Source organism: Macaca mulatta, chromosome 9 (assembly GCF_049350105.2).
Source record: "Macaca mulatta isolate MMU2019108-1 chromosome 9, T2T-MMU8v2.0, whole genome shotgun sequence".
NCBI classification, from domain to species: domain Eukaryota; kingdom Metazoa; phylum Chordata; class Mammalia; order Primates; family Cercopithecidae; genus Macaca; species Macaca mulatta.
Window position 1 is genome coordinate 134,060,030 of NC_133414.1, and position 24,720 is coordinate 134,084,749.

The window sequence follows — 24,720 nt, forward strand, 5'->3', positions numbered from 1 at the left end:
GATTTTAATGACAGTCTATGTTCACATTTGATTGATTTTTTTTTTTACTATTATTAGACAAGCTCTCGCTCTGCTGCCCAGGCTGGAGTGCAGTAGCACTATCTTGGCTCACTGCAAACCCATCTCCCGACCTCAAGTGATCCGCCCACCTCGGTCTCCCTAAGTGCTGGGATTACAGAGGTGAGCCACCAGGCACAGCCTGATTCTCAAACTAGAGGATTCTAATACTTCCTGAAGGGCCCAATAAAGATGGAATTATGTTAAGTATACTTTGAAAGATAAATATATGAAATTCACTCCATATATTTTGGATCATTTCGAGTATTGTTTCCCAAAAGGTCTCTTTGGTGCTAAGAACACATTTTCTCGAAGGAACAATATTGTAAGTTGGGTTACTACACAACCTACAAATATACCATTTTGTGCATCGTGTCTGCTAAACTTGAGTTAGGCATTGTTCATTGCTGTCCAACAGCTACTACTTCAGCCACCCCCTGCTTATCTGTATTTCATGAAGGGGACACATGTGTGCCTGCTTCCTTAGATGAAATGTGATTGCGCTATCCAGGTCCAGGTAATCTCATTCCCCTTCCCCAGTGACTGGTCTAGGGTCATGTGATGCAACCTGGGTCCGTGAGATGTGAGAGGGTTTCCCAACTGGATGGAAAAGAAAACACTTGACCCCCTACCCCCTTTGAGATGGCTGGCATAAGAATGTGGAGCCTGCCAATTAGCGGACATGGTGGTGCATGCCTGTAATCCCAGTTACTCGGGAGGCTGAGGCAAGATAACTGCTTGAACCCAGGAGGCGAAGGTTGCAGTGAGCTGAGATCATGCCATTGCACTCCAGCCTCGGTGACAAGAATGAAGCAATGTCTGAAAAAAAAGACTGTGGAGCCTGCCATATTGGCAGCATCTGGTACTCAGGATGTGACAAGCATGAGGAAAGACCAGAGTGCTGGGGACAGTGGAGAGCAAAGATGGACATGGCTGAATTGCTGAATCAACCACATACCTCTAGACTTCCTGTGAAGTAGGCCGTAAATCATGGTTTAAACCAGTTAATTGTTTCGTAGTTGTTGCTTGCAGCTCAGTGTTCTGTAACAGAATACTTAGCATTCTTCCAGGTGAAAGTTCCTTCCAAGCTCCACACAAAAATACCTGAAATAGGCTGGGTGCAATGTCTCATGCCTGTAATCCCTGCACTTTGGGAGGCCAAGGTGGGTGGATCACCCAAGGTCAGGAGTTCGAGACCAGCCTGGCCAACATGATGAAAACCCATCTGTACTAAAAATACAAAAAATTAGCCAGGCGTGGTGGTGGGCGCCTGTAATCCCAGCTACTCAGGAGGCTGAGGCAGGAGAATCACTTGAACCCAGGAGGCGAAGGTTGCAGTGAGCTGAGATCACACCACTGCACTCCAGCCTGAGCAACAAGAGTGAAACTCCATCTCAAAAAACAAACAACAACAAAAACCCTGAAATAACTCATTCAATTCAAAGGTATTTGAGGTAGGGCTGGGCGCGATGGCTCACACCTGTAATCCCAGCACTTTGGGAGGCCGAGGTGGGTGGATCATGAGGTCAAGAGATTGAGACCACCCTGGCCAACATGGTGAAACCCCGTATCTACTAAAAATACAAAAAATTAGCTGGGCGTGGTGGCGTGCGCCTGTAATCCCAGCTACTTGGGAGGCTGAGGCAGGAGAATCTCTTGAACCAGGGAGGCGGAGGTTGCAGTGAGCCAACATGGCACACCACTGCACTCCAGCCTGGTGACAGAGCGAGAGTCTATCTCTAAATAAATAAATAAATAAAAATATTTGAGGTGTACTCATAGGCTAGACATCCTACAAAGCACAGCAGGGCATACAGATAATTCAGGTACTTGCCTTTGCTTTACAGGGTATCACCAGAAGACAGGCATTAAACTGTTTCTAAAATTCATGTGGGGAGCCAGGTGTGGTGGCTCATACCTATAATCCCTGCACCTTGGGAGGCTAAGGCAGGTGGATCAGTAGAGGCCAGGAGTTTGAGACCAACCTGGACAACAAAGCAAGACCCTGTCTCTACAAAAAAAAAAAAAAAAAAAAAATAATATATATATATATATATATATATATATATATATCTCAACATTAGCCAGGTATGGTGGTGCACACCTCTAGTCCCACTGACTCAGGAAGCAGAAACAGGATGATCCCTTGAGCCCAGGAATTTGATGCTACAGTGAGCTATGATCATGCCACTGCACTCCAGCATGGGTGACAGAGCAAGACCTTGTTTAAAAAAAAAAAAAAAATTATATGGAAATGCAAGAGACCCAGAATAGCCAGAACAATCTTGAAAAAGGACAAATTTGGCAGGACTCAGACTTCTTAATTTCAAGACTTAAAGTTGTATAATCAAAACTGTGTGGTATTGTCATAAGGATAGACATATAGGTCAAAGGAACGGAATTGAAAGTCCAGACATAAACCCATTCATTTATGGTTAACTGATTTTCTTTCTTTCCTTTTTTTTTTTTTTTTTTTGAGACAGCATCTCACTCTGTCACCTAGGCTGGAGTGCAGTGACACGATCTCGGCTCACTGCAACCTTCACTTCCCAGGTTCAAGTAAATTTCTCCTGCCTCAAGCCTCCCGAGTAGCTGGTGTGTCCGGAATTGGTGGGTTCTTGGTCTCACTGGCTTCAGGAATTGGTGGGTTCTTGGTCTCGCTGGCTTCAGGAATTGGTGGGTTCTTGGTCTCACTGACTTCAAGAATGAAGCCACGGACACTCATGGTGTTACAGTTCTTAAATATGGTGTGTCCACAGTTTCTTCCTTCTGGTGGGTTCATGGTCTCGCTGGCTTCAGGAGTGAAACTGCAGACCTTCACGGTGAGTGTTAGAACTCATAAAGGCGGCCTGAACCCAAAGACTGAGCAGCAGCAAGATTTATCGCAAAGAGCAGAAAAAAACGAAACTTCCACTATGTGGAAGGGGAACCAAGCAGATTGCTGCTGGTTGGCTCGGACAGCCTGCTTTTATTCCCTTATCTGGCCCCACCCACATCCTGCTGATTGGTCCATTTTACAGAGCGCTGACTGAACCGTTTTGACAGGGTGCTGATTGGTGCGTTTACAATCCCTGAGCTAGACACAGAGTGCTAGACATAAAAGTCCTCCAAGTCCCCACTAGGTTAGCTAGGTACAGAGTACCAATTGGTGTATTTACAAACCTTGAGCTAGACGAGTACTGATTGGTGTATTTACAAACCCTGAGTTAGACACAGCGTGCTGATTTGTGTGTTTACAATCCCTTAGCTAGACATAAAGGTTCTCCAAGTCCCCACTAGACTCAGGAGCCCAAGTGGCTTCACCTAGTGGAGCCCACACCAGGGCTGTAGGCGGAGATGCCCACTAGTCCCGAGAAGCCAGCAGCGCCTGCACTCCTCAGCCCTTGGGCGGTAGATGTGACCAGGCGCTACGGAGCAGGGGGCAGCACCCGTTGGGGAGGCTCGGGCCCTGCAGGAGCCCACCGCAGAGGTGGGGCTCGGACATGGCAGGCTGCAGGTCCCGAGCCCTGTCCCACCGGGAGGCAGCTGAGGCCAGGCGAGAACTCGAGCTCAGCGCTGGCCGGCCGGCAATGCTGGGGGACCCAGCGTACCCAGACCCAGAGTGCAGCTGCTGGCCCAGGTGCTAAACCCCTCACTGCCCAGGCCGGCAGTGTCAGCGGGTGGCTCCGAGTGCAGGGCCAGCTGAGCCCACGTCCCCCAGAACTCGCGCTGGCCTGTGAGCACGGTGCGCGGCCCCAGTTCCCGGCCACGCCTCTCCCTCCACACCTCCCCAGCAAACAGAGGGAGCCGGCTCCGGCCTCGGTCAGCCCAGAGAGGGGCTCCCACAGTGCAGTGGTGGGCTGAAGGGCTCCTCAAGCGCCGCCAGAGTGGATGCCGAGGCCAAGGAGGCGCCTAGAGTGAGGGCTGCTAGCACATTGTCACCTCTCAGTGGGACTACAGGCACGTGCCACCACGCCCAGCTAATTTTTGTATTTTTAGTAGAGACAGGGTTTCACCCTGTTGGCCAGGATGGTCTCAATCGCTTGACCTCGTGATCTGCCCGCTTCAGCCTCCCAAAGGGCTGGGATTACAGGCGTGCACCACCGCACCTAGTTGATTAACTGATTTTCAACCAAAGTGCCAAGACAATTCAATAGGGAAAGAACAGTCCTTTCAACAAATGGTAGTGGGGCAATTGGATATCTGTAGAAAAGGAGTGAAGCTAGACCCTTCCTTCACATCTTATATAAACATTAACACAGAATGGATTGGACCCAAATGTAAGCTAATACCATAAAACTCTTAGAAGAAAACATAGCTGTAAATCTTTGTGGCCTTGGGTTAGATGATAGTTTTTTTAGATATGACACCAAAAGCATCAGCAACCGAAGCATAAAAAAAAGATGAATTGTAGACAAAGTTTGGGATAATTTGTTACAGCAGCCATAGGAAACAAATCCAGGTACCCAGGATGAGCAACCATGGGAAGATATTACTACCCCAAGGCCTAGAGGGTCCAAAGGAAGAAGCAGTGTTATCAGAGCCCCATGAAGACTGAAGCCATGGAGAAGGGGCAACCAGACAGGAGTTCTGTTTCTGGAGTTTGCACCATACCAGGACCACAATACTATGCAAAGAGGAAATGAGGGCAGAAATACCCTGATCTCATCCTTCCAACCTCTCCTCCCCTGCTTTTACCTCTCGTTGGCTGAGGCCAACGGGATGCCAGAGGGCAAGAGAACCTGTGTGATGCAGTCCATAGGCCAGTCCCTGCTCAGAGCAGGACCAAGAAAGATGGAGATGGATTTGAGGGGGGGATGGGGACAGATGGAGAGTAACCAGCCTTGTGGGTAAAGGCTCTATCAGGGTCTATTTAGCTAGGTATATGAGAAATCCCATTATAGTGTGTTAGTCAAAATGGTTACAATTCTTCTTATAAAACAGAAGCCTAGAAATAGGCAGGCCAGGATTGGTGCATTGGCTTCATTGCCTCAACCCCAAAGTGGCACATGTCACTGGAATTAAGCAGAAGTCTACTGAAGGTCTTATCAGAAATATTTTTCTACACAATAAAAATAGACACTAAGAGGAAGTGCTCCTCTTTAGCCAAACGTAGTCATGTCTGCATATATTGTTCAAAATATGGCAGTCATCTTGTGACCATGTGAGGACAAATTAACATTACCCAGCAGCAAGAACCCAAGTCCTTCATGACATCACCAAGCTGCTGCCACTGCCTTTTCTCTCGACATCTTGTTACAGGAGATAATAAATATCCTTATTGTTTTGTTTTTCTTTTTTCTTTTTTTTTTTTTTTTTTTTTTTTTGAGATGGAGTCTTGCTCTGTCACCAGGCTGGAGTGCAGTGACAGCTCACTGCAACCTCTGTCTCTGGGATTCAAGCAATTCTCCTGCCTTAGCCTCCTAAGCAGCTGGTGAGCCACCACGCCCAGCTAATGTCCTTATTGTTTAAAACACTCTTCATGAGGTATTCTGTTTTGTTATTTATCAACAAAACTACCCATATAATGCATTTCTTCCCTTCTTAAGCCAATTTGCTTCAGATTTCCTAGTACCAAAAAATAAAGAATCCTTACTCGTGCAATCTGATAGTTCCGGAATATAGGAACTGTACCCTAAACAGAAAAGACTGATTAGCAAGGTGGTTGCACATAATAATCAGGAATGAAGAGTGTTGCAAGATGATGAGGTGGAGAACAACATGACGAGAACTAAATAAACTCTATCCCCCTTCCTAGGAGATGAAGCCCCTGGATTACCCTCCTGGTTAAAATGAGATGACAATGAGGAGTTGTAAAGGATGTCTAGTAACCAAGACTTAGTGAACGCCAGGCAGAGAGGAGAGATGCAGGAGATGAGTTAGAAATTGGGCAGATTTGGAGTGAATGAGTGCTCTGGTATCATGGCGTCCCCACTAGGCTGCAGCTTTTACCAGCCCTCTTGCAAATCAAATGGGAAAACATGCAAATTCTCAGTGAGAAAAAGTTTTTTGTTTTGTTTTGTTTTTTTGAGACGGAGTCTCGCTCTGTCGCCCAGGCTGGAGTGCAGTGGCCCGATCTCAGCTCACTGCAAGCTCCGCCTCCCAGGTTTATGCCATTCTCCTGCCTCAGCCTCCCGAGTAGCTGGGACTACAGGCGCCCGCCACCTCGCCCGGCTAGTTTTTTGTATTTTTTTTAGTAGAGACGGGGTTTCACCGTGTTAGCCAGGATGGTCTCGATCTCCTGACCTCGTGATCCACCGGTCTCGGCCTCCCAAAGTGCTGGGATTACAGGCTTGAGCCACCGCGCCCGGCCGAGAAAAAGTTTTTAATAGTTCTGGCAATGTTGCCTGTAGGGAAGGCAGCCCACCATAGGTTTCAGATGAAATCAGATCTGATTGGGTGCTAGGAATTCTAGGCTTGGTAGCCATGTATAGTCCAGCCAGGGCGGAGTTACAGTGTCAGTAATGCATTTATTGTGGCAAGTGTCATGAGCATGTCACTTAGTATCATTAACTACTCAGTGTGGGTTCCTGTAGTCCCAGCTACTCGGGAGGCTGAGGCAGGAGAATCACTTGAACCCCGGAGGTGGAAGTTGCAGTGAGCCGAGATTGCATCACTGTATTCCAGCTTGGCGACAGAGCAAGACTCTGTCTCAAAAAAAAAAAAAGATAATTTGTAAATGAATAAAATAGGGCATGTTAGTAAACATGATCACACCTGCTAAGTACTTGGAACCTCAATTCTAGACCACATGCCTCACTCATGCTGTAGACCAGTGCTTCTCAAACTTTCACATGCATTCGCATCACCTGGGGATCTTGTTAAAAATACAGATTCTGATTAAGTGGATGTGAGATAGGCCTCCAATGGTACATTTCTTTTTTTTTTTTTTTTTTTTGAGACAGAGTTTTGTTCTGTTGCCCATGCTGGAGTGCAGTGGCACTATCTCGGCTTACTGCAACCCTCTGCCTCCCAGGTTCAAGCGATTATCCTGCCTCAACCTCCTGAGTAGCTGGGACTACAGGTGCATGCCACCACACCTGGCTAATTTTTTTCTTTTTCTTTTTTTTTTTTTTTTTTTTGTAGTTTTAGTAGAGACGGGATTTCACCATATTGGCCAGGCTGGTCTCAAACTCCTGACCTCGGGTGATACGCCCGCCTCAGCCTCCCAAAGTGCGGGCATTACAGGCATAAGCTGCCAGGCCTGGCCCAATCATACTTTTTTTTTTTTTTTTTTGAGACGGAGACTCGCTCTGTCGCCCAGGCTGGAGTGCAGTGGCACAATCTCAGCTCACTGCAAGCTCCACCTCCTGGGTTCACACCATTCTCCTGCCTCAGCCTCCAGAGTAGCTGGGACTACAGGTGCCCACCACCAGGCCCAGATAATTTTTTTGTATTTTTTAGTAGATCCTATGTTTCACCGTGTTAACCAGGATGGTCTTGATCTCCTGACCCCGTGATCCACCCACCTTGGCCTCCCAAAGTGCTGGGATTACAGGTGAGAGCCACCACACCTGGCCTCAATTGTACATTTCTAACAAGCTCCCAGCTAATAGTGATGCTGCTGATCAGAGACCACACTTTGAACTGAGAGACTTAGGAGATACAGAACTATTTAAATATGTTTACTCAATTGCGAAGGCCCGAGTAAAATATTTTTTGTTGTTGTTAAAGGAGAGTTTTCTTTCTTTTAGAGCTCAGACATAGGAGCTCCTGGCTCTTAGGTCTTCAGATTCCAGGAATTATACCAGCACCATCACCCCTGCCACCTGCTTCTTAGGCCTTTGGCCTTGGACTGGGAGTTACACCATCTGCTCCCCTGCTACTCGGGCCTTTGGACTCCGACTGCAGTACACCACCAGCTTTCCTAGTTCTCCAGCCTGCAGATGGCATATCGTGGGAACTCTCGGCTTCTCTAATTCCATGAGCCCATAAGAAATCTTTTCTTACGTATCTACATATATCCTATTGGTTCTGTTTCTCTGCAAAACCCTAATACATCCTCTTTCCGTATTTGTAAATTCCTTCTCAACAGTAAGAAACCTGGTTCCTATTATCATTGATAATAGGAGTCATTGCCTAATCCTCCTGTAAACAATCTCTGGCCATGCTGGCTGCATGCTTGGCATTCAGCCTTTGACACTTAGCCGCAATTGCTGATGCTCTCAGTGCTTTTCAAAGTGCTAATCAAGCTGGGCAATAAAGCTATACTTACTATTTCTTTCATGTCTCTAGCACCCGCTACCTCCAAGCTAATACGTTTCCTTCACTAAGGTACCATCTGAGCTCATCACCAGCAAAAGTTTTAATAAATGCACCATCACCTTCTGCCAGAGACAATCTGTGTGCCACCCTCCACTAATGATGGTGTCCTCATTGTCAGCCGGGTGGCAGGTGACCCAACCCCAAACATCCAGTCCTCCTGTTTGGGTTTTTTTGGATCACACCACTTCTGGTACCAATTGTCACAGGTTGGATTCTCTGGGAAGCAGACTGTGAAGCAGATTGGCATGCAGGAGGTATGTTAGGGGATGTATTGCAGAAGGGAAGGAAACAGGATTGGGCAGAGGAAGCAGCTGAGTTTCAACTAGGCATCTCTCTTCCGCTGAGGCAGTCCGCAAAGGGGCACGCAGCTGCGGGCTGTCTGCGGGCAGCACTTCCAGTCACTGGGAAAATAATTTCTTTTTTCTCTGGACAGTGCATCACAGGTCCCCCCACAACATCATCAAGGTTGTTCTGCAACCACAAGTGAATCATCTCTTTTTCATCTATAAGTTGATTCACAAATTTGGAAATCAATGTGGCATATTTTTCTTTTTGGATTTCTGCGAATATTGTTTAATGCAGAGCTTGTGATCAATATGATTATCAATTACATTTTCTCTCTGATACTTTTGCTTTCCTCTACGGTTTCTAATCGCTTTTATTGGTACTATTTGAAGAAATATATTGTCAACTTTTTCCAACCTCTTCATCCAATTCACCTTTCTACTGAAATCCTATTTTTCTTCTTTTTTTTCTTTTTTTTTTTTCTTTTTTTTTTTTTTTGAGACAGAGTCTCGCTCTATCTTCCTGGTTGGAGTGCAGTGACACGATCTCGGTCACTGCAACCTCCGCCTCCCAGGTTCAAGCGATTCTCCTGCCTCAGCCTCCCAAGTAGCTGGGACTACAGGCGCCCGCCACCATGCCCATCTAATTTTTGTATTTTTAGTAGAGATGGGGTTTCACCGTGTTGGCCAGGCTGGTCTTGAACCCCTGACCTCAGGTGATCCGCCTGTCTTGGCCTCTGAAAGTGCAAGGATTACAGGCATGAGCCACTATGCCTATGCCTGGCTTTCCTTTTTTTTTCCCTAGAGCTCTCCATCCCAGGGCCCTGTGTCTGCCCACTTCAGTTTGGATGAGCTGTTATTCCAGACTTGCTACACAGTTGTCACCATGGGGCTTCCCTTTACTGCCATCCTTGGTTAAATTCATTGCTTTCTGGATTCCATGTTTAAAACTGTTTAGTTTATGCCCTGGTTTTCCTGAGGTATTTTCTTAGAAGAAATGTAAAGCAAGCAAGTTTTATGAGTCTAAAAAATGTCTTTATTTTACTTTTCCGTTTAGTTGAAGATTTGACTGGATATAGAATTTGAGCTGAAAATAATTTTTCATCAGGAATTTAAAGGCATTGCTCCATTGTCTGCTTGAAATTGATTTTTTTTTTTTTTGAGATGAAGTCTCACTTTTGTCACCCAGGTTCAAGTGCAATGGTGTGATCTCGGCTCACTGCAACCTCCGTCTCCCAGGTTCAAGTGATTCTCCTGCCTCAGCTTCCCGAGTAGCTGGAACTACAGGTATGGGTCACCAGGCCTGGCTAAGTTTTATATTTTTAGTAGAGATGAGGTTTCACCATGTTGGCCAGGCTGGTCTCGAACTCCTGACCTCAGGTGATCTGCCCACCTCGACCTCCCAAAGTGCTGGGATTACAGGCATGAGCCACCGTGCCCAGCCAAGATTCTGATTCAGCATTCACTCAACAAACATTCCAGGTATGTTCTAGGCACTGATGATATAGGTGTTCCTTGTAAATTCTTCATAAATTAAAAATACTGTAAGTTGAAAATGCATTTAACACACCTAACCTACTGAACATAGCGATATGGGAGTTAAGAAGAAATTACTTGGACAGATAGTGAGGGTACGGACGTCCTCGATAAGGCTTTTATCCTTAATGAAAAGCAACCCCAAATCGTTTTTTAACAAAGAGCAGCCTGTGAAGTCAAGCTGCAGATATAAACAAGCAAGCTGGGAGCTTGCACTAGTGAATGCCGGCCGGAGCTAGGGACTAGACATGTTCAAGATGGTGGCTCTGTCTTCCCTTCTCTTTGTCGGCCACTGTACAGTAAAGAGCAGACAAGATAGTGCTGATCAACTGGAGAGCCCATTTGCGTAGTAAGATTAGGGTGGGGCAGCCAGTCTTCCCCTCGGGCTGTGTAAATGTCATACCTGATGGTAGCAATCTATGAGGTCTACGCAAATCAGACACCGCCTTTTCCAGCCTGCCTATAAAATCTGCTGCACTCCGTCGCCTCCCGTTTTGGACATCTCTCTCTCTCCTTTCTTCTGTTAAGTTTTCTACTCCTTAACCCACCCATGTGTGTCCGTGTCCTGAATTCTTTCTCGTTTTGAGACAACGAACCCCAGCATAAGTACCCTAGACATTGTAGCTGTTACAGTAGCATAGCCTAGCCTACCTAAAACGTGCTGAGAACCTTACATTAGCCTACAGTGGGGCAAAATTATCTAACACAAAACCTAGTTTGTAACAAAGTGTTGAATCTCATATAATTTATTGAATACTGTACTGAATGTGAAACACAGAATAGTTGTTTGAATACTCAAAGTACAGTTTCTGCTGAATGCATTCTCTCTTTTGCACCATCTTACGATAAATCTACATCAAATTATCATTATGTTAGGGACTGAAACTGCCTTTGCAAAACTGACAGTAACAGAAATGTGACATGGTTGACTTCATCTTGCTTCTGACCTCCAAGCTGTCTTTGGTTATTCCTGGGCATAGGCCAAGCTAACTTTGGGAGGAACTCAATTTATAGTTTAATTTGAAAGCAAAGATTATAATAGTCCCTCCCTAAAACTAACCCCCTCCTTTCTCAGGGACCAAAATTGCCTTTGTAAGACTAATGAAAGGCCACAAGAATAGGATTATGCAATAAACCAGAACTCTGCTAAAATGTAGGCATAGTTTCTATAGTCCCTTACTGTCCAGGGGTCATGTGGCCAGAGTTAACAAGATCTGTGACTTTCCCAGTTACTCCTATAGTAACATCACTATTGTAGAACTTAAGATTTTTGTGATTTTTTTGTTGTTGTTGTTGTTTGTTTGTTTGTTTTTTGTATTTTTAGTAGAGACAGGGTTTCACCATTTTGGCCAGATTGGTCTTGAACTCCTGATCTTGTGATCCACCCACCTTGGACTCCCAAAGTGCTGGGATTACAGGCGTGAGCCACCGCACCTGGCCAAGATTGGGTTTTTTGAGATGTTTTTCAGACTGACCTCACTCGGACTCATGACTCATGACTCAACATGTTCTGGGGCTCCACCCAGAGGCTGACTCAGTGCATAAGGACTGTTTTCCACACTGATATGATTTCATCCCCAACCAATCAGCGGCACTATCCCCCTACCCCCTGACAACCAAATTGTCCATAAAAACCCTACGTTCCAAGCCTACAGGAAGACTGATCTGAGGGATAACTCCAGTTCTTCCACATGGGTCAGCCTCGTGGCAATTAAACTCTTTCTCTATTGCAATGCCATGGTCTCAGTGAATTGATTTTTGTCTGTGCAGTGGGGAAGATCTCGTTGGGTGGCTCCAGAACCATCTGTATAATGATGAATAAGACAAAGTCCCTACTCTCATGGAGGAGACAGATAATAAAGAAAAGGAAAAAAAAGGATCTGGTAATTCTAAGTGCTATGAAGAATTTAAATAGGCTAAGGGGATAGGTGGAGCATGGAAGTTGCATTTTTTTTTCCCCCTCCAGATAGAGTCTCACTCTGTCACCCAGGCTGTAGTGCAGTGAGATCTAGGCTCACTGCAACCTTCGCCTCTGGGTTCAAGCAATTCTCTTGCCTTAGCCTCCTAAATAACTGGGATAACAGGTGCAGGCCACCACGCCTGGCTAATTTTTGTCTTTTTAGTAGAGAGGGAGTTTTACAACGTCAGCCAGGCTAGTCTTGAACTCCTAACCTCAAGTAATCCACCCACCTCAGCCTCCCAAAGTTCTGCGATTATAGGCATGAGCCACTGGGCCTGGCCTGGGAGTTGCTATTTTAGATGTGATGAGCAGCACAACATCTTTTCTGAGGAGGTGACATTTGAGATGAGACTTGAATTGTGAGGAGTAATGCGTCATGCAAAAATACAGGGAAATCATATTGTAGTCAAAGGCAATAGCAAAAAAAGTCTTTGGGGTTAAAATGAGTCTGACACATTCAAGAAAGTTCAGGAAGGCACACATATCTGTGTCAGAGTAGGTAGCTAGGGGGACATGAGCAGGGCAGCAGAGCGCATTCCACCCCCACCCCCAACCAGGAATGTCAGGTGACCGTCATATGATGGTCAGGTGGTTGTTCCACTGTTTCTCTAAAATCATCATTGGTTGCAGCTAGCACCAGGGAAAGGCCGTCTCCCAATAGATAGAAAACACCTGAAGCTAGTGTCAGCGGCTTCCTGATAAGATCTCAGGAGTTGGGCAAGCGGGCTCAGGCATGCGCCCTAAGAGGCAAAATATCAGTTTAACTAATATATGACCTTCCTCTAGGAATTCACAACTGGCAAGGGAAAAATGCCTCAAATGAGCATGCGCACAACTTCAGTAAACACACTGTGAGTGTAGCCACTCCCAAGTGCTGGTAGGCCACTGCGTAAGTGGACAGCCTGCTCCGAGGGAAGGATCAGGAGAGAAGAAATGCAAATCCCAGAACCGTGCCAATATATAAAACCCTGCATTAAGGGTTGTACAGCACACTTGGATTTCTCAAGTCACCTGCTTGGTCCTCTTCCAAGTATTCTTTACTTCCTTTCATTCCTCTCTAAAACTTTTTTAAAAACTTTCACTCCTGCTCTAAAAATTGTCTTGGTGTCTTACTCTGCCTTATGCCCCTTGGGTGAAGTTTTTCCTCTGAGGAGGGAAGAATAGAGTTGCTGCTGCAGACCCATCAGATTCCCTACTGGTACAGCTGGAGTGCAGTAAGTAAGGAGGAGAGGGCTGGAAAATGAATTTGGCTCTGATTTCCATTACTTGAAAAGATAGGGTAGGAAAACTATCTTCCTAGGTTCAGTGGCTGGGGAGCACCAACCCTCAAGGTGAGAACCGCTTGGCTGAGCCCAGCCAACACACAGAACTATATGAGATATTTTCATCTACTGTGCTAGGCACCTAGTGAGAGCCCTTTTGCCTCTTTCAACTTTGGAAAAAATTATGATTTATTTTTATTTTTTAAATTAATTTTTTTTAAATGTTTTTAGAGATAAGTTCTTACTCTGTCATCCAAGCCAGAGTGCAGTGGCATGATCATGGCTCACTGCAGCCCAGAACTACTGGGCTCAAGTGATTCTCCTGCCTCGGCTTCCCAAGCAGCTGGTACCATAAGCACATGCCACCATGCGCAGCATGGGAAATATTTTTATATTACCTCCTTGACACTTTCTTCCTTCTACTTTTCTGTTTCATGTCTTCATCTCCCATCACTTAGATAGGGACCTCACAGTTTGATTCTCCAGACCTTTAATATTTTTTCATATTTTAAATATTTCTTTAATTCTGTTTTTTGAGATATTTTATTAAATTTATCTTCAACCTTCTGTAGATTTTGTTTTTTTGTGTTTGTTTTTTTTAGACTGGGTCTTGCTCTACTGCCCAGGCTGGAGTGCAGTGGCATAATCATGGTTCATTGCAGCCTCGACCTCCCGGGCTCAAGCAATCCTCCCACCAGGAGCAATCCTCTCAAGTAGTTGGAACTACAGGTGCATGCCACTAAATTTAGCTAATATTTTTTATTTTTTGTAGAGATGGGGGTCTCGCTGTGTTGGCCAGGCTGGTCTCAAACTCCTAGGCTCAAGTGATCCTCCCGCCTCAGCCTCCCAAAGTGCTGGGGATTATAGGTATGAGCCATCAAACACTGACATAATTTTAAGTATCAGGATATAGGAAAGGTTTTGCTTTTGTTTTCAATTTTGTTTTTGTCTTATGGCACATGGCCAGGCAGGGCAAAGGGTAGATTCCATTGACACTTATTTTTAGTTTTCTTCCCAAATACGTTCCCACCATTGTTCCTGGTGTTTCAGAGCCTCTCCAGGGTCTGCAGAGTCTTGTTTGGGCTGGAGCCCCTTCTACTCTAGTCTAATGCCCCTCTTCCCTGATTCCTCAACTACCAGACCGTCATCTGCTTTCCATTACCCACAACCATGGAGAAAGCTCTCATTAGCTAATGTGCCTTCTCCAGTTTGCCACATTATTACATTATTGTCTGGACATACCTGTTTTTTCTTCTTGTTGTTTGTTTGTTTTTGAGACAGAGTCTTGCTGTGTCACCCAGGCTGGAGTGCAGTGTCGTGATCTCGGCTCACTGCAACCTCTGCCTCCCAGATTCACTCGATTCTCCTGCCTCAGCCTCCCGAGTAGCTGGGATTACAGGCACCTGCCACCATGCCCAACTAATTTTTGTATTTTTAGTAGAGATGATTTTGCCATGTTGGCCAGGCTGGTTTCAAATTCCTGACCTCAAGTGATCCACCTGTCTCGGCCTCCAAAGTGCTGGAATTACAGGCATGAGCCACTGAGCCTCACCTGGACATACTTGTTTTTAAAAATGCCTTTGTTATCATTTTAATGAAGTCTGTTAAAGGAAAGGAGTTGCATTTGTGTGTTCTGTCTTCTTCAGTAAAAAGAGGGCTTTTATTTATTTATTTTATGTATGGAGATAAATGAACCTTAAACATTATATACTTTTATTTTTATAAATCTACCTGTTTACTGTCATTTCAAACATTACTTTGAATTTATTTTCCCCTCAGAGCTTTTAACTAATCAGGAGCTCTAAGCATTGCCTGGGAAATGTTTTCTTTGTGCTCTCTGCCATATGCTAGTGATTTTCAGCAAGGTTGTGTTTACGTGTATTTCAATTGGGCAAATATGAAGTAATATGAAATAAAATAATATTAATCAAACCTGACTTTATAAGCAAGTTTTGAAATAGTTCACATCTCCTCAAATTAAAAATAAGTCTTTGCTTTTGCTAATTAATGAATGAATGTTTTGGTCAAGAATCATTTGAAAGCTGAGCAGCTGAGTGAAAGATAGAAACTGCACTCACACTGTTGCTGTACGGTGGCACCAGCTCACCCAGTATACAGAGACATCTGTGGGTTTTTATCAGGATCATGGGAACTGCACTGTTGTTTATAGACATTGGAACTCTGGTGATTTTAGTGTAATTTAAGACTTTTTTATATCTCAAAGCCATTTTCATTAGTCCATTTTCACACTGCTGATAAAGACATGCCCAAGACTGGGCAATTTACACAGCAGAAAGGTTTAATGGACTGACAGTTTCATGTGGCTGGAGAGGCCTCATAATCATGGTGGGAGGCAAGGAGGAGCAAGTCACATCTTACATGGATGGCAGCAGGCAAAGAGCGAGCTTGTGCAGGGAAAGTCCCCTTATAAAATCAACAGATCTCATGAGACTTATTCAATCTAATGAGAACAACATGAGAAAGACCTGCCCCCATGATTCAATTACCTCCCACCTGGTCCTTCCTAAAACATGTGGGAATTTAAGATGAGACTCGGGTGCGGACACAGCCAAACCATGTCACCATTTCACCCAAGTTTTATGTGTTGGTACTAGTGGGAGGACTAAAAAACTGTTCCCAGATCAATAAACTGGGAACAAAAGTGAGAAGTGGTAGAAAGCTGTGAAGAAGGTCCAGAACAGCCCACCCTAATATACCTGGCTGTTCATTTGGAAGAAAGCAGTTTGTACACAAGAGAGGTGATGCTGAGAAAGTGAAAAACCTAAAGGTTTTAGGAGCCGAGAAAGTGCTAATGTGAAAACATGCCACATGGTTTTAGGTAGAGGTCCCTTTACTTTTATGCTTTTTCTGACAGGAAAATTTGACTTAAGTTATTTGAGTGTGGAATTACACAAGTACTTCAAAAAAAGTTATAAAATGTAATTGCCCAGAACAACTCAATTCTAGAATAGGGATTTTCCATTTTTGGAGGGCTTTTATGTACATCATCATGAGTAAGTCATGCTGGGCCTATGAAGAAGATGGAGTGTAGGATCATTCTCTTTTTATACCTGATGAAATGGAAGTGCTTAGTGCTTGGGCAACTGATCCAAGTCACTGCTAGAAAATAGGTGAATTGGTCAGGCATGGTGGCTCATGCCTGTAATCCTAGCACTTTAGGAGGCCAAGGAGGGTGGATTGCCTGAGCTCAGGAGTTTGAGACCAGCCTGAGCAACACGGTGAAACCCTGTCTCTACTAAAATACAAAAAATTAGCCTGGCGTGGCGGTGGGCACCTGTAGTCCCAGCTACTCTGGAAGCTGAGCAGGAGAATTGCTAGAACCCAGGAGGCAGAGGTTGCAGTGAGCCAAGATCGTGCCATTGCACTGCAGCCTGGGCGACAGAGCAAGACTCCGTCTCTGGAAAAAAAAAAAAAAAAAAGAAAAAAAAAAAAGAAAGAATAAGGAAAATAGCTGAATCAAGACTTAGTATCCAGCCTTCAGAACCCTCATTAAAAACTCTCTGGGAAGCTAGGCATGGTAGCTCACACCTGTAATCCTAGCACTTTGGGAGGATCCCTTGAGCCAGGAGTTCAAGAACAGACTGGACAGTGTAGCAAGACCCCTGCCTCTACAACAAACAAAACAAAACTCTCTGGGAGGTCCTTTGGTATTACAACATTTTAGTTATTATAAAACTCTGTCTTCTTAAGGAAGACAACTCAACTAACTTTTAAATATGTGAAAAAAAGGAGTTATAGTGACTTGAATTTGCACTCTGAATACTAGAATAATTTTGAAAATTAAATATTTCTGATGAAAATTAGATGGCCTTTTAAGTTTTCTCTGAAAATTATACATTCACATGAGATAAAATCCCGAGACTAGAAAAGAAATATGAGAGGGAACAGACTTCCTCTTTCCCTGCTCCCCAGTCCACCCACTGTCACTAGTTTCTTATGTGAGTTTCCAGAAAGAAATATGTATATATTATAATGTAGTACATTGTATGGTTAGGTTTAGATCATTGCCTTTATAATGTAGTATATACACATAAATGTATACCCTCCTTTTGGGTTTTTTTTTGGTTTTTGGTTTTTTTGTTCATTTGTTTTGGAGACAGGTTCTCAATCTGTCACCCAGGCTACAGTGCAGTGGCACCATTACAGCTCACTGCAGCCTCAACCTCCCTGGCTCAAGCAATACTCCCACCTCAGTATCCCAACTATCTGGGACTACAGGTGTGCACCACTGCGCCTGCCTAATTTTTTTGCTGTATTTGTAGTAGAAACCCTCTGTGTTGCCCAGTCTGTTCTCAAACTCCTGAGCTCAAGTGATTTGCCCACTTTGGCCTCCCAAACTGCTGAGATTATACAGGCGTAAGCCACCACACCCAGCCCCTTGCTTTTTTCTTTACATAAACAATAGTATATCATACACACTGTTCTGTATCTTAATATTTTTCACGTGATGTATCTTGGAGAGTTTTCAGTGTTGGTATGTAAAGAGCTCCTCACCTTGGCCGGGCACGGCGGCTCACGCCTGTAAATCCCAGCACTTTGGGAGGCCGAAGCGATCGAGACCATCCTGGCTAACATGGTGAAACCCCGTCTCTACTAAACAAAATACAAAAAATTAGCTGGGTGCGGTGGCGGGCGCCTGTAGCCCCAGCAACTCGGGAGGCTGAGGCAGGAGAATGGCGTGAACCCGGGAGGTGGAGCTTGCAGTGAGCCGACATCGCGCCACTGCACTCCAGCCTGGGCAACAGAGCGAGACTCCGTCTCAAAAATAAATAAATAAATGGTCCCTCACCCTTTCTCCAGCTGCTTCGCTTCCCATTGTATGATTGCATCATTAATTCCCTGTCTACTGATGAAACTGTAGGCGGCATGCTGTTTAGAACTCGCCTAACTGCACATTCTCCCTTTCCGAAGGAAGCATATTGACACGTTTGAAAAGGACTGCTTGATATTATGTCAGCTGAGGCTGGTGATGACCTGTCCTTGTTTACTAGAAGCGCTGCTAATTTTTTTTTTTTTTTTCTTTTTTTTGAGACAGAATCTCGCTGTGTCGCCCAGGCTGGAGTGCAGTGGCGCAATCTCGGCTTACTACAAGCTCCGCCTCCCGGGTTCCAGCGATTCTGCTGTCTCGCTCTCCTGAGTAGCTGGGACTGCAGGCGCGTGCCACCACACCTGGCTGATTTTTTTTATTTTTAGTAGAGACGGGGTTTCACCATGTTAGCCAGAATGGTCTCGATCTCTTGACCTCGTGATCCTCCTGCCTCAGCCTTCCAAAGTGCTGGGAGTACAGGTGTGAGCCACCAGTCCCGCAGCACTGCTAATTTTATGGCTTGTTTTTTTCTTCTTTTACGACTGCTTTGTTTTGAAAAGTGGTTTGTCCCAGCCAAAATATAAGCCAAATAAAGCAAATTGCAGGCCAAGGTAGTTGACACTGGCTTCGGATCCCAAATAAATATGTAGTGAGAAGCACAGAGAGCTGGAGGCTGGCGGTACCTGCAGGCTCCCTGCTCCTTGTTACCCTCTCCCTCTAGGCTGCAGAGCCTTCTGGAAAGCTGCTGCCTGGCCCGGGTCAGATTGCTTACACGCCGCTGCCTCCCAGGTCGGCGTTCCCAGCCTTAAGCCAATGCACATTTATAGAACAATTCCATGTGATCCTGGGGAAGACAGACCGCTGGTGGAGGGCAGTGCTGAAAAGGAGCCTCCGGAAGAGAGGGCCTTCTCCTGCTTCTCTCCTCCTTCTCTCCATGCTGGGGGGATACTGGGTGAGTGAGTCTCAGACTGAGGGCTTCTTCCTTTGAGCAACCTGTGGCTTTAAACCGGTTTGACTACTGAGATTAGAGGGATGAAAGCATTGCTTGCTTGCTTTTCCTTATAAAGTGAAATTAAAGGCACATCTGTGCCTCTCCACTCCTTGTTTCTGAAGCCAAATGAACTGTACTTTTTCTAATACGTTACTGGTTCCTTTTGATAGACTATGGTCCCGTTAATCTAGACCTTGGTCTCTTAATTTGTGAAATAAGGAGTTGGGCTAGATGATTACTGGAATTTCTTCTGGCCTCTGTTGTGATTCTGCCCATCACAAATTTCAGTTTCAAATGTTTGTGATTCTGCAGAATGATGACTTCAGAGAGAACCCTGAAGGCCCTGAGGGTTTGTAGAACTTTGTGGGAGAAAGTCATTTAAAAGCTCGTATTGTGTTGACCTTGACATGTTTGCACAGGTATTTCTCTAGACTCCCACAAGTGCCTTTCCAGGCTTGTTGCTGGTGTTGTGCCTGCCAACTCGAGCCACTGTGGGATCTTGACAGACGCTGTGTTTCTGAGTTTGACTTGGTGTCAGTTATAACTGAATCATCAGGTTAAAGCCAAAGTTAGGCAGAATTCTAAGCCTCATGAGAGAATCCTACAGTTCAGTTAAACACAGAAGTGTGTGTGTATGTACTGTTTTATACCCTGTACCATAAAACAGAAACACCCTGACCAAAATCCTTTATCCCACTGACACCACGTATAATCTATTGTGTAGTATCTGCTTAGGTGTGTATACAGGGGGCAAAACTCCTCCCAGTTCTAGTGGCATGGTCAGTGTATTAGTCTGTTTTTGCATTGCTATAAAGGAACACCTGAGACTGAGTAGTTTATAAAGAAAAGATATTTTTTTGGCTCCTGGCTCTGCAGGCTGTACAGGCTTGGCACTAGCACCCACTTGGCATCTGCTGCGGTCTCAGGAAGCTTTTACTCATGGTGGAAGGCCAAAGGGAAGCAGGCATGTCACATGGCAAGAGACAGAGCAAGAGGGATGCCAGGCTCTTTTCTTTTTTGTGTGTTGAGACAGAGTCTCGCTCTATCGCCAGGCTGGAGTGCAGTGGCGCTATCTCGGCTCACTGCAACCTCTGCCCACTGGGTTCAAGCGATTCTCCTGCCTCAGCCTCCTGAGTAACTGAGACTACAGGTGCGCGCCACCATGCCCAGTTAATTTTTGTATTCTTAGTAGAGATGGGGTTTCACCATGTTGGCCGGGCTGGTCTCAAACTCCTGACCTCATGATCTGCCTACCTTGACCCCCCAAAGTGTTGGGATTACAGGCATGAGTAACTGCACCTGGCTACCAGGCCCTTTTTGTTTTTTATTTTTTATTTGAGATAGGATCTTGCTCTGTTACCCAAGCTGGAGTGCAGTGGTTTAGTGTAGCTCAACCTCCTGGGCTCAAGCGCTCCTCCCACCTCAGCCCCCGAGTAGCTGGGACCACATGCATGTACCACCACCCCTGGCTGATTTTATTTTTTGTAGAGAGACTGGGTCTTGCTGTGTTGTTCAGGCTGGTATTGAACTCCTGAGCTCAAGCGATCCTCCTGTCTCAACCTCCCAAAGTGCTGGGATTACAGGAGAGAACCACCTCACCTGGCCTCCAGGCCGTTTTAAACAACCAGCTGTCATGTGAACTAATAGAGTGAGAAGCCACTCCTTACTACAAGGAAGGCACCAAACCATTCATGAGGGCTCCACCCCCATGACCTCCCACCAGGCCCCACTTCCAGTGCTGGGGATCACATTTCAAAATGAGATTTAGAGGAGACAAACCTCCAAACTCTATCAGTGGGACAGAAGAGGAATGAAACAGAGGGAAAAATACAAGATTCATTTCTTCATTTCATTCAGCAAACACTTACTAAGTGATGCTAAGCAGGCAGTCACCATGAGGTGTAGAATGACCACAGTGGTCCCAGGCTACATGACTGAAAGAATGAGGTCCTCTAAATCCGATGGGCAAGGCAAGAGAGGGATTGGCTTGAGGGGAAGATATTGAGTGGACATTTCAAGAGGCTGAGTCATCTAAGTAGACAGTTGGTGCAGGAGTGAGACGTCAGGGCAGGTGCTTTAGGTTTAGAGCCTTTTCCCTGGACTCAGTAGAGAAAGCCACGGGAATCAATGGACTCTCCAAGGAGAAGATAAGGCTAGAACACCAAATCCGGGAGCTCCTGGTTGACTTTACTGAGAAGGTGGGAGGAGGAACTGGAGAAGGAGAAAGAGAGTGGGATTTTGCAGCACCTCATTAGAAAAGACTTAGGTGGAAAGAGGCTGGAGGAGGGAGTTAGGGGGACGGTCTCAGATGCTGCAGAGAGGCTGAAAGAGGATGAGGACAGAGATGAGGCCAGCATCTGGGCATCATGGGCAGCTTTTGAGTGTGCTTTCAATCGGGGCACATTTGGTTGCAAGAAATAGAAACCCACCCGAAAAGGGGCATTTATTGAGCAGACATAGTTCTGGGCTGCAGCAACTTCTCACCCCTGCCTCTCAGCAACCACTGGCTTCATTCTGGTCTGAGGGTGGACAGGTCTCCTCTGCTGGGCTCCTACCCCTGCCTCTCCCTAAGTCCAGCATGCACAGACTCTGGGCTTCTCTATCACTGGTCCTGACCCCCATTCCTCATTGCCTGGTGATGAGTGGCCTCCTTTGATGGTCTTCCTTATCAAATATCTAGAGAGAAAATCTGATTGTCCCCACATAAGCCAGAATCTACCCTTAATCAAATTAGCAGGGTCTAAGAGATGGGTTGATGTGGTGGGCCAGGACCACTCAGACAGGAGGGAGATGGCGGATGTCGGGAGGGTTGAGGAATGAGAGGTTTTCAGAGAAAAGAACAAAGGCAGGCCCTCCAAAGTGGCTGCTCAAGTGTGTGCTGTCATGGGAGCAGAGAAATGAATGCTGAGGGTGACGACAGTGTTTCTAACTGCATGCAAGGGCACATACTTAACAGCCAGGGACATGTTGGGGTAGGGGACAGCTCTGCTGGCTAATAGGGGGAGGGAGAGCCAGGGAAAATACAGTTGTGTACACTTGGAGCATTGGCCAGTAGAAAACCAAACTCACTCTGATGCCATCCCGATCGAATGCTCTGAACCCCAAGAAGGCCACCAGCCTAGGGGAGATTTGTCCATCTCAGCACAAGAGGTCCCATCCCACCACCCCCAAAGGCAGGCATGAGGACCAAGACTTCAGGTGGTGGCAGCAAGGGAGCAGCCAGACACTGCTTAAGAAACTGACAAGGAAGGCTCGTCGACCGGGCATAGTGGCTCACGCCTGTAATCCTAGCACTTTGGGAGGCCAAGGCAGGTGGATCACAAGGGCAGGAGTTTGAGACCATCCTGGCCAATATGGTGAAACCCGTCCCTACTAAAAATACGAAAAAAAAAATAGCTGGGCATGGTAGCGGTTGCCTGTAGTCCCAGCTACTCAGGAGGCTGAGGGAGGAGAATTGCTTGAACCCAGGAGACGGAAGTTGCAGTGAACTGAGATCATGCCACTGCACTCCAGCCTGGGCGACACAGCGAGACTACGTCTCAAAAAATAAAATAAAAATAAAAATAAAAATAAAGGAAGACTCCTTTCTGGGGGCCTGTACTCACCCTTAGCAGATCTCTGGATAATCCACTGTGACCCTCGTCCTAGGGTTTTTAATTCAGCTGTGTTTACAAGAGATGGATATCACTGTGTTTCTATCATCCTAGTCTGCAGGGGCAAGTTTGTTCCCATGATTCTATCTTGTGATATGTCATGGATATCAGGAGCAACTCAAGATAGCCACCACCTTGCCAATGTTTCATAAGTGTTGTTAATGAAGGTGTTTAAAATCGACACAGTGGAGAGAGTCGCTGTGATGAGTGACTACTCTGAATTTGTGACCTAAAAAGGGGAAATTCTGCTCCACACTCAAGTCAGGGAACAGCCTCAGCAGAGCTCTGTGCCAGATTGGGTGCCAAAGAATTGGAAAGAGATTAAATCCAGCAACACTGGCTGACTTTATGCAAGCAAAGCCACTTTCATCGGTATAACGTTCAGGAATGACCTAAATTGGTTGTGTCTCACTGTCCTGGGGCTCCAAAGAAATATCCAAGCCCTACCAAGGTCTGACCTCCTCTGCATAGCTTCCTTTACTGCATATTAAATCCTGAGTTGCAAGACTTCGGCCTGAAACATGTATTTCTTATTTCTCTCTGCTTGTGCTCAGTTAAATGTGAAAGGACCTGGAAAAGTACAAATGTATGGGAAGCTGGAGTGGCCATTTCTTTTTTCTTTTTCTTTTTTTTTTTGAGACAGAATCTTGCTCTGTCACCCAGGCTGGAGTGCAGTGGTGCCATCTCAGCTCACTGCAAGCTCCGCCTCCCGGGTTCAAGCAATTCTCCTGCCTCAGCCTCCCAAGTAGCTGGGACTACAGGCGTGCGCCACCATGTCCAGCTAATTTTTTGTATTTTAGTAGAGACAGGGTTTCACCATGTTGGCCAGGATGGTCTCGATCTCCTGACCTCGTGATTGGAGTGGTCTTTTCTAAGTGGGACCAAGATTTTCATTTTGAGGAGACATAATTTTGCAGCTGGCTCCCTGAGCTTAAAAAGCACAGCTTTGTATTCACTTTTGGTCATTCAGAAAAACCATTCCTCTGAATATCCTTTTGCTGAAACTGGTCATAAGGTTGAAGTTAGAATCTGACAAAGTGCTTTTGCATCTCATGTTTCATAGCAAACAGATGAGACAAGCAATGCTTGAATCACACTTGGTCACAAGCTCATCGCCACATGTGTTCCAAGTCTTTGAAAAGCATTTGGTGATATTACTGTTTGCGGGGACTGGTAGAAGTTTCCCTATTTGGCATTTGTCAGCGTTCTTCTCTTTACCCAACACCAGCCTGCTTTACTGCCCCAGGACTGTCAATGCTTTGGCACATGCCTCCTCTTCATTTGGCATAAACAGAGAGACTTGGGTTGACATGTCTTGGCCCAAGAGGTGTGGAGGAAAATGACCCTCTGCAGACACCGATGTCAATCTTGGAGAAGCAGCTATTAAATAGAGGAAAAACAACGCCTGAGGGCAATCGGTCACTCCTTACTGAGCTTCGGTCAGATGGGTAGATTCCAGGAGTTCAGGAAGTTAACCTTTAGAAGATATGTTCATCTCTGGCAAGATCAGTCTGCAGGCCCAAGGTCTAGGAGCCAAGAGTAGTGGTCAGACACGTGGTCCTAGGATCAAACCAGTACAGATGCAAGAGAAGGGCTGAGTGAAGACTTGGGATGCAGCACTCGGATTTAGAGTTCTGTTGGAGACACCAGGTCTCATGTCTTAAGTGCAATGGGGAAATTCAGTTTAGGAAATGCAAATCAAAACTAGCTTACTTTAGTAGCCTGAATTACTGGCAGATTGCTCGATGCCTGCTTATGAAGCGATGACCTAATTCCAAAGCCCACCACTGACAAGCCAGAGATTGACTTGGCCAGGATTGGCTTAGGAACTGGAGTGGGCCCTAGTCAAAAATGAGGAAGGAAGCATTTCTTTTCCTCCCTTCCACCCTGTCTCCTTTTCTTTCT

General features: G+C 45.7%; 1 protein-coding gene across 22 annotated transcripts in view; it reads left to right on the forward strand.

Moving 5' to 3' along the window:
• The first annotated feature begins 13,057 nt into the window (after positions 1–13,057).
• Positions 13,058–24,720, forward strand: part of TACC2 (transforming acidic coiled-coil containing protein 2) — a 264,869-nt gene continuing 253,206 nt past the window's right edge. For 18 of the 22 annotated variants that reach the window (XM_077947658.1, XM_077947677.1, XM_077947681.1 and 15 more), the window contains exon 1: positions 18,990–19,123. Coding sequence is in view for 2 of the 22 variants with exons in the window: in XM_077947669.1 (XP_077803795.1) it covers positions 19,106–19,123 (18 nt within the window). In the remaining 20 variants the exon portion in view is untranslated. Of the gene's footprint in view, positions 13,296–18,817; positions 19,124–24,720 lie in introns of those variants that run through there. The other 4 variants (XM_077947669.1, XM_077947696.1, XM_077947661.1 and 1 more) reach the window with 3 other exon arrangements.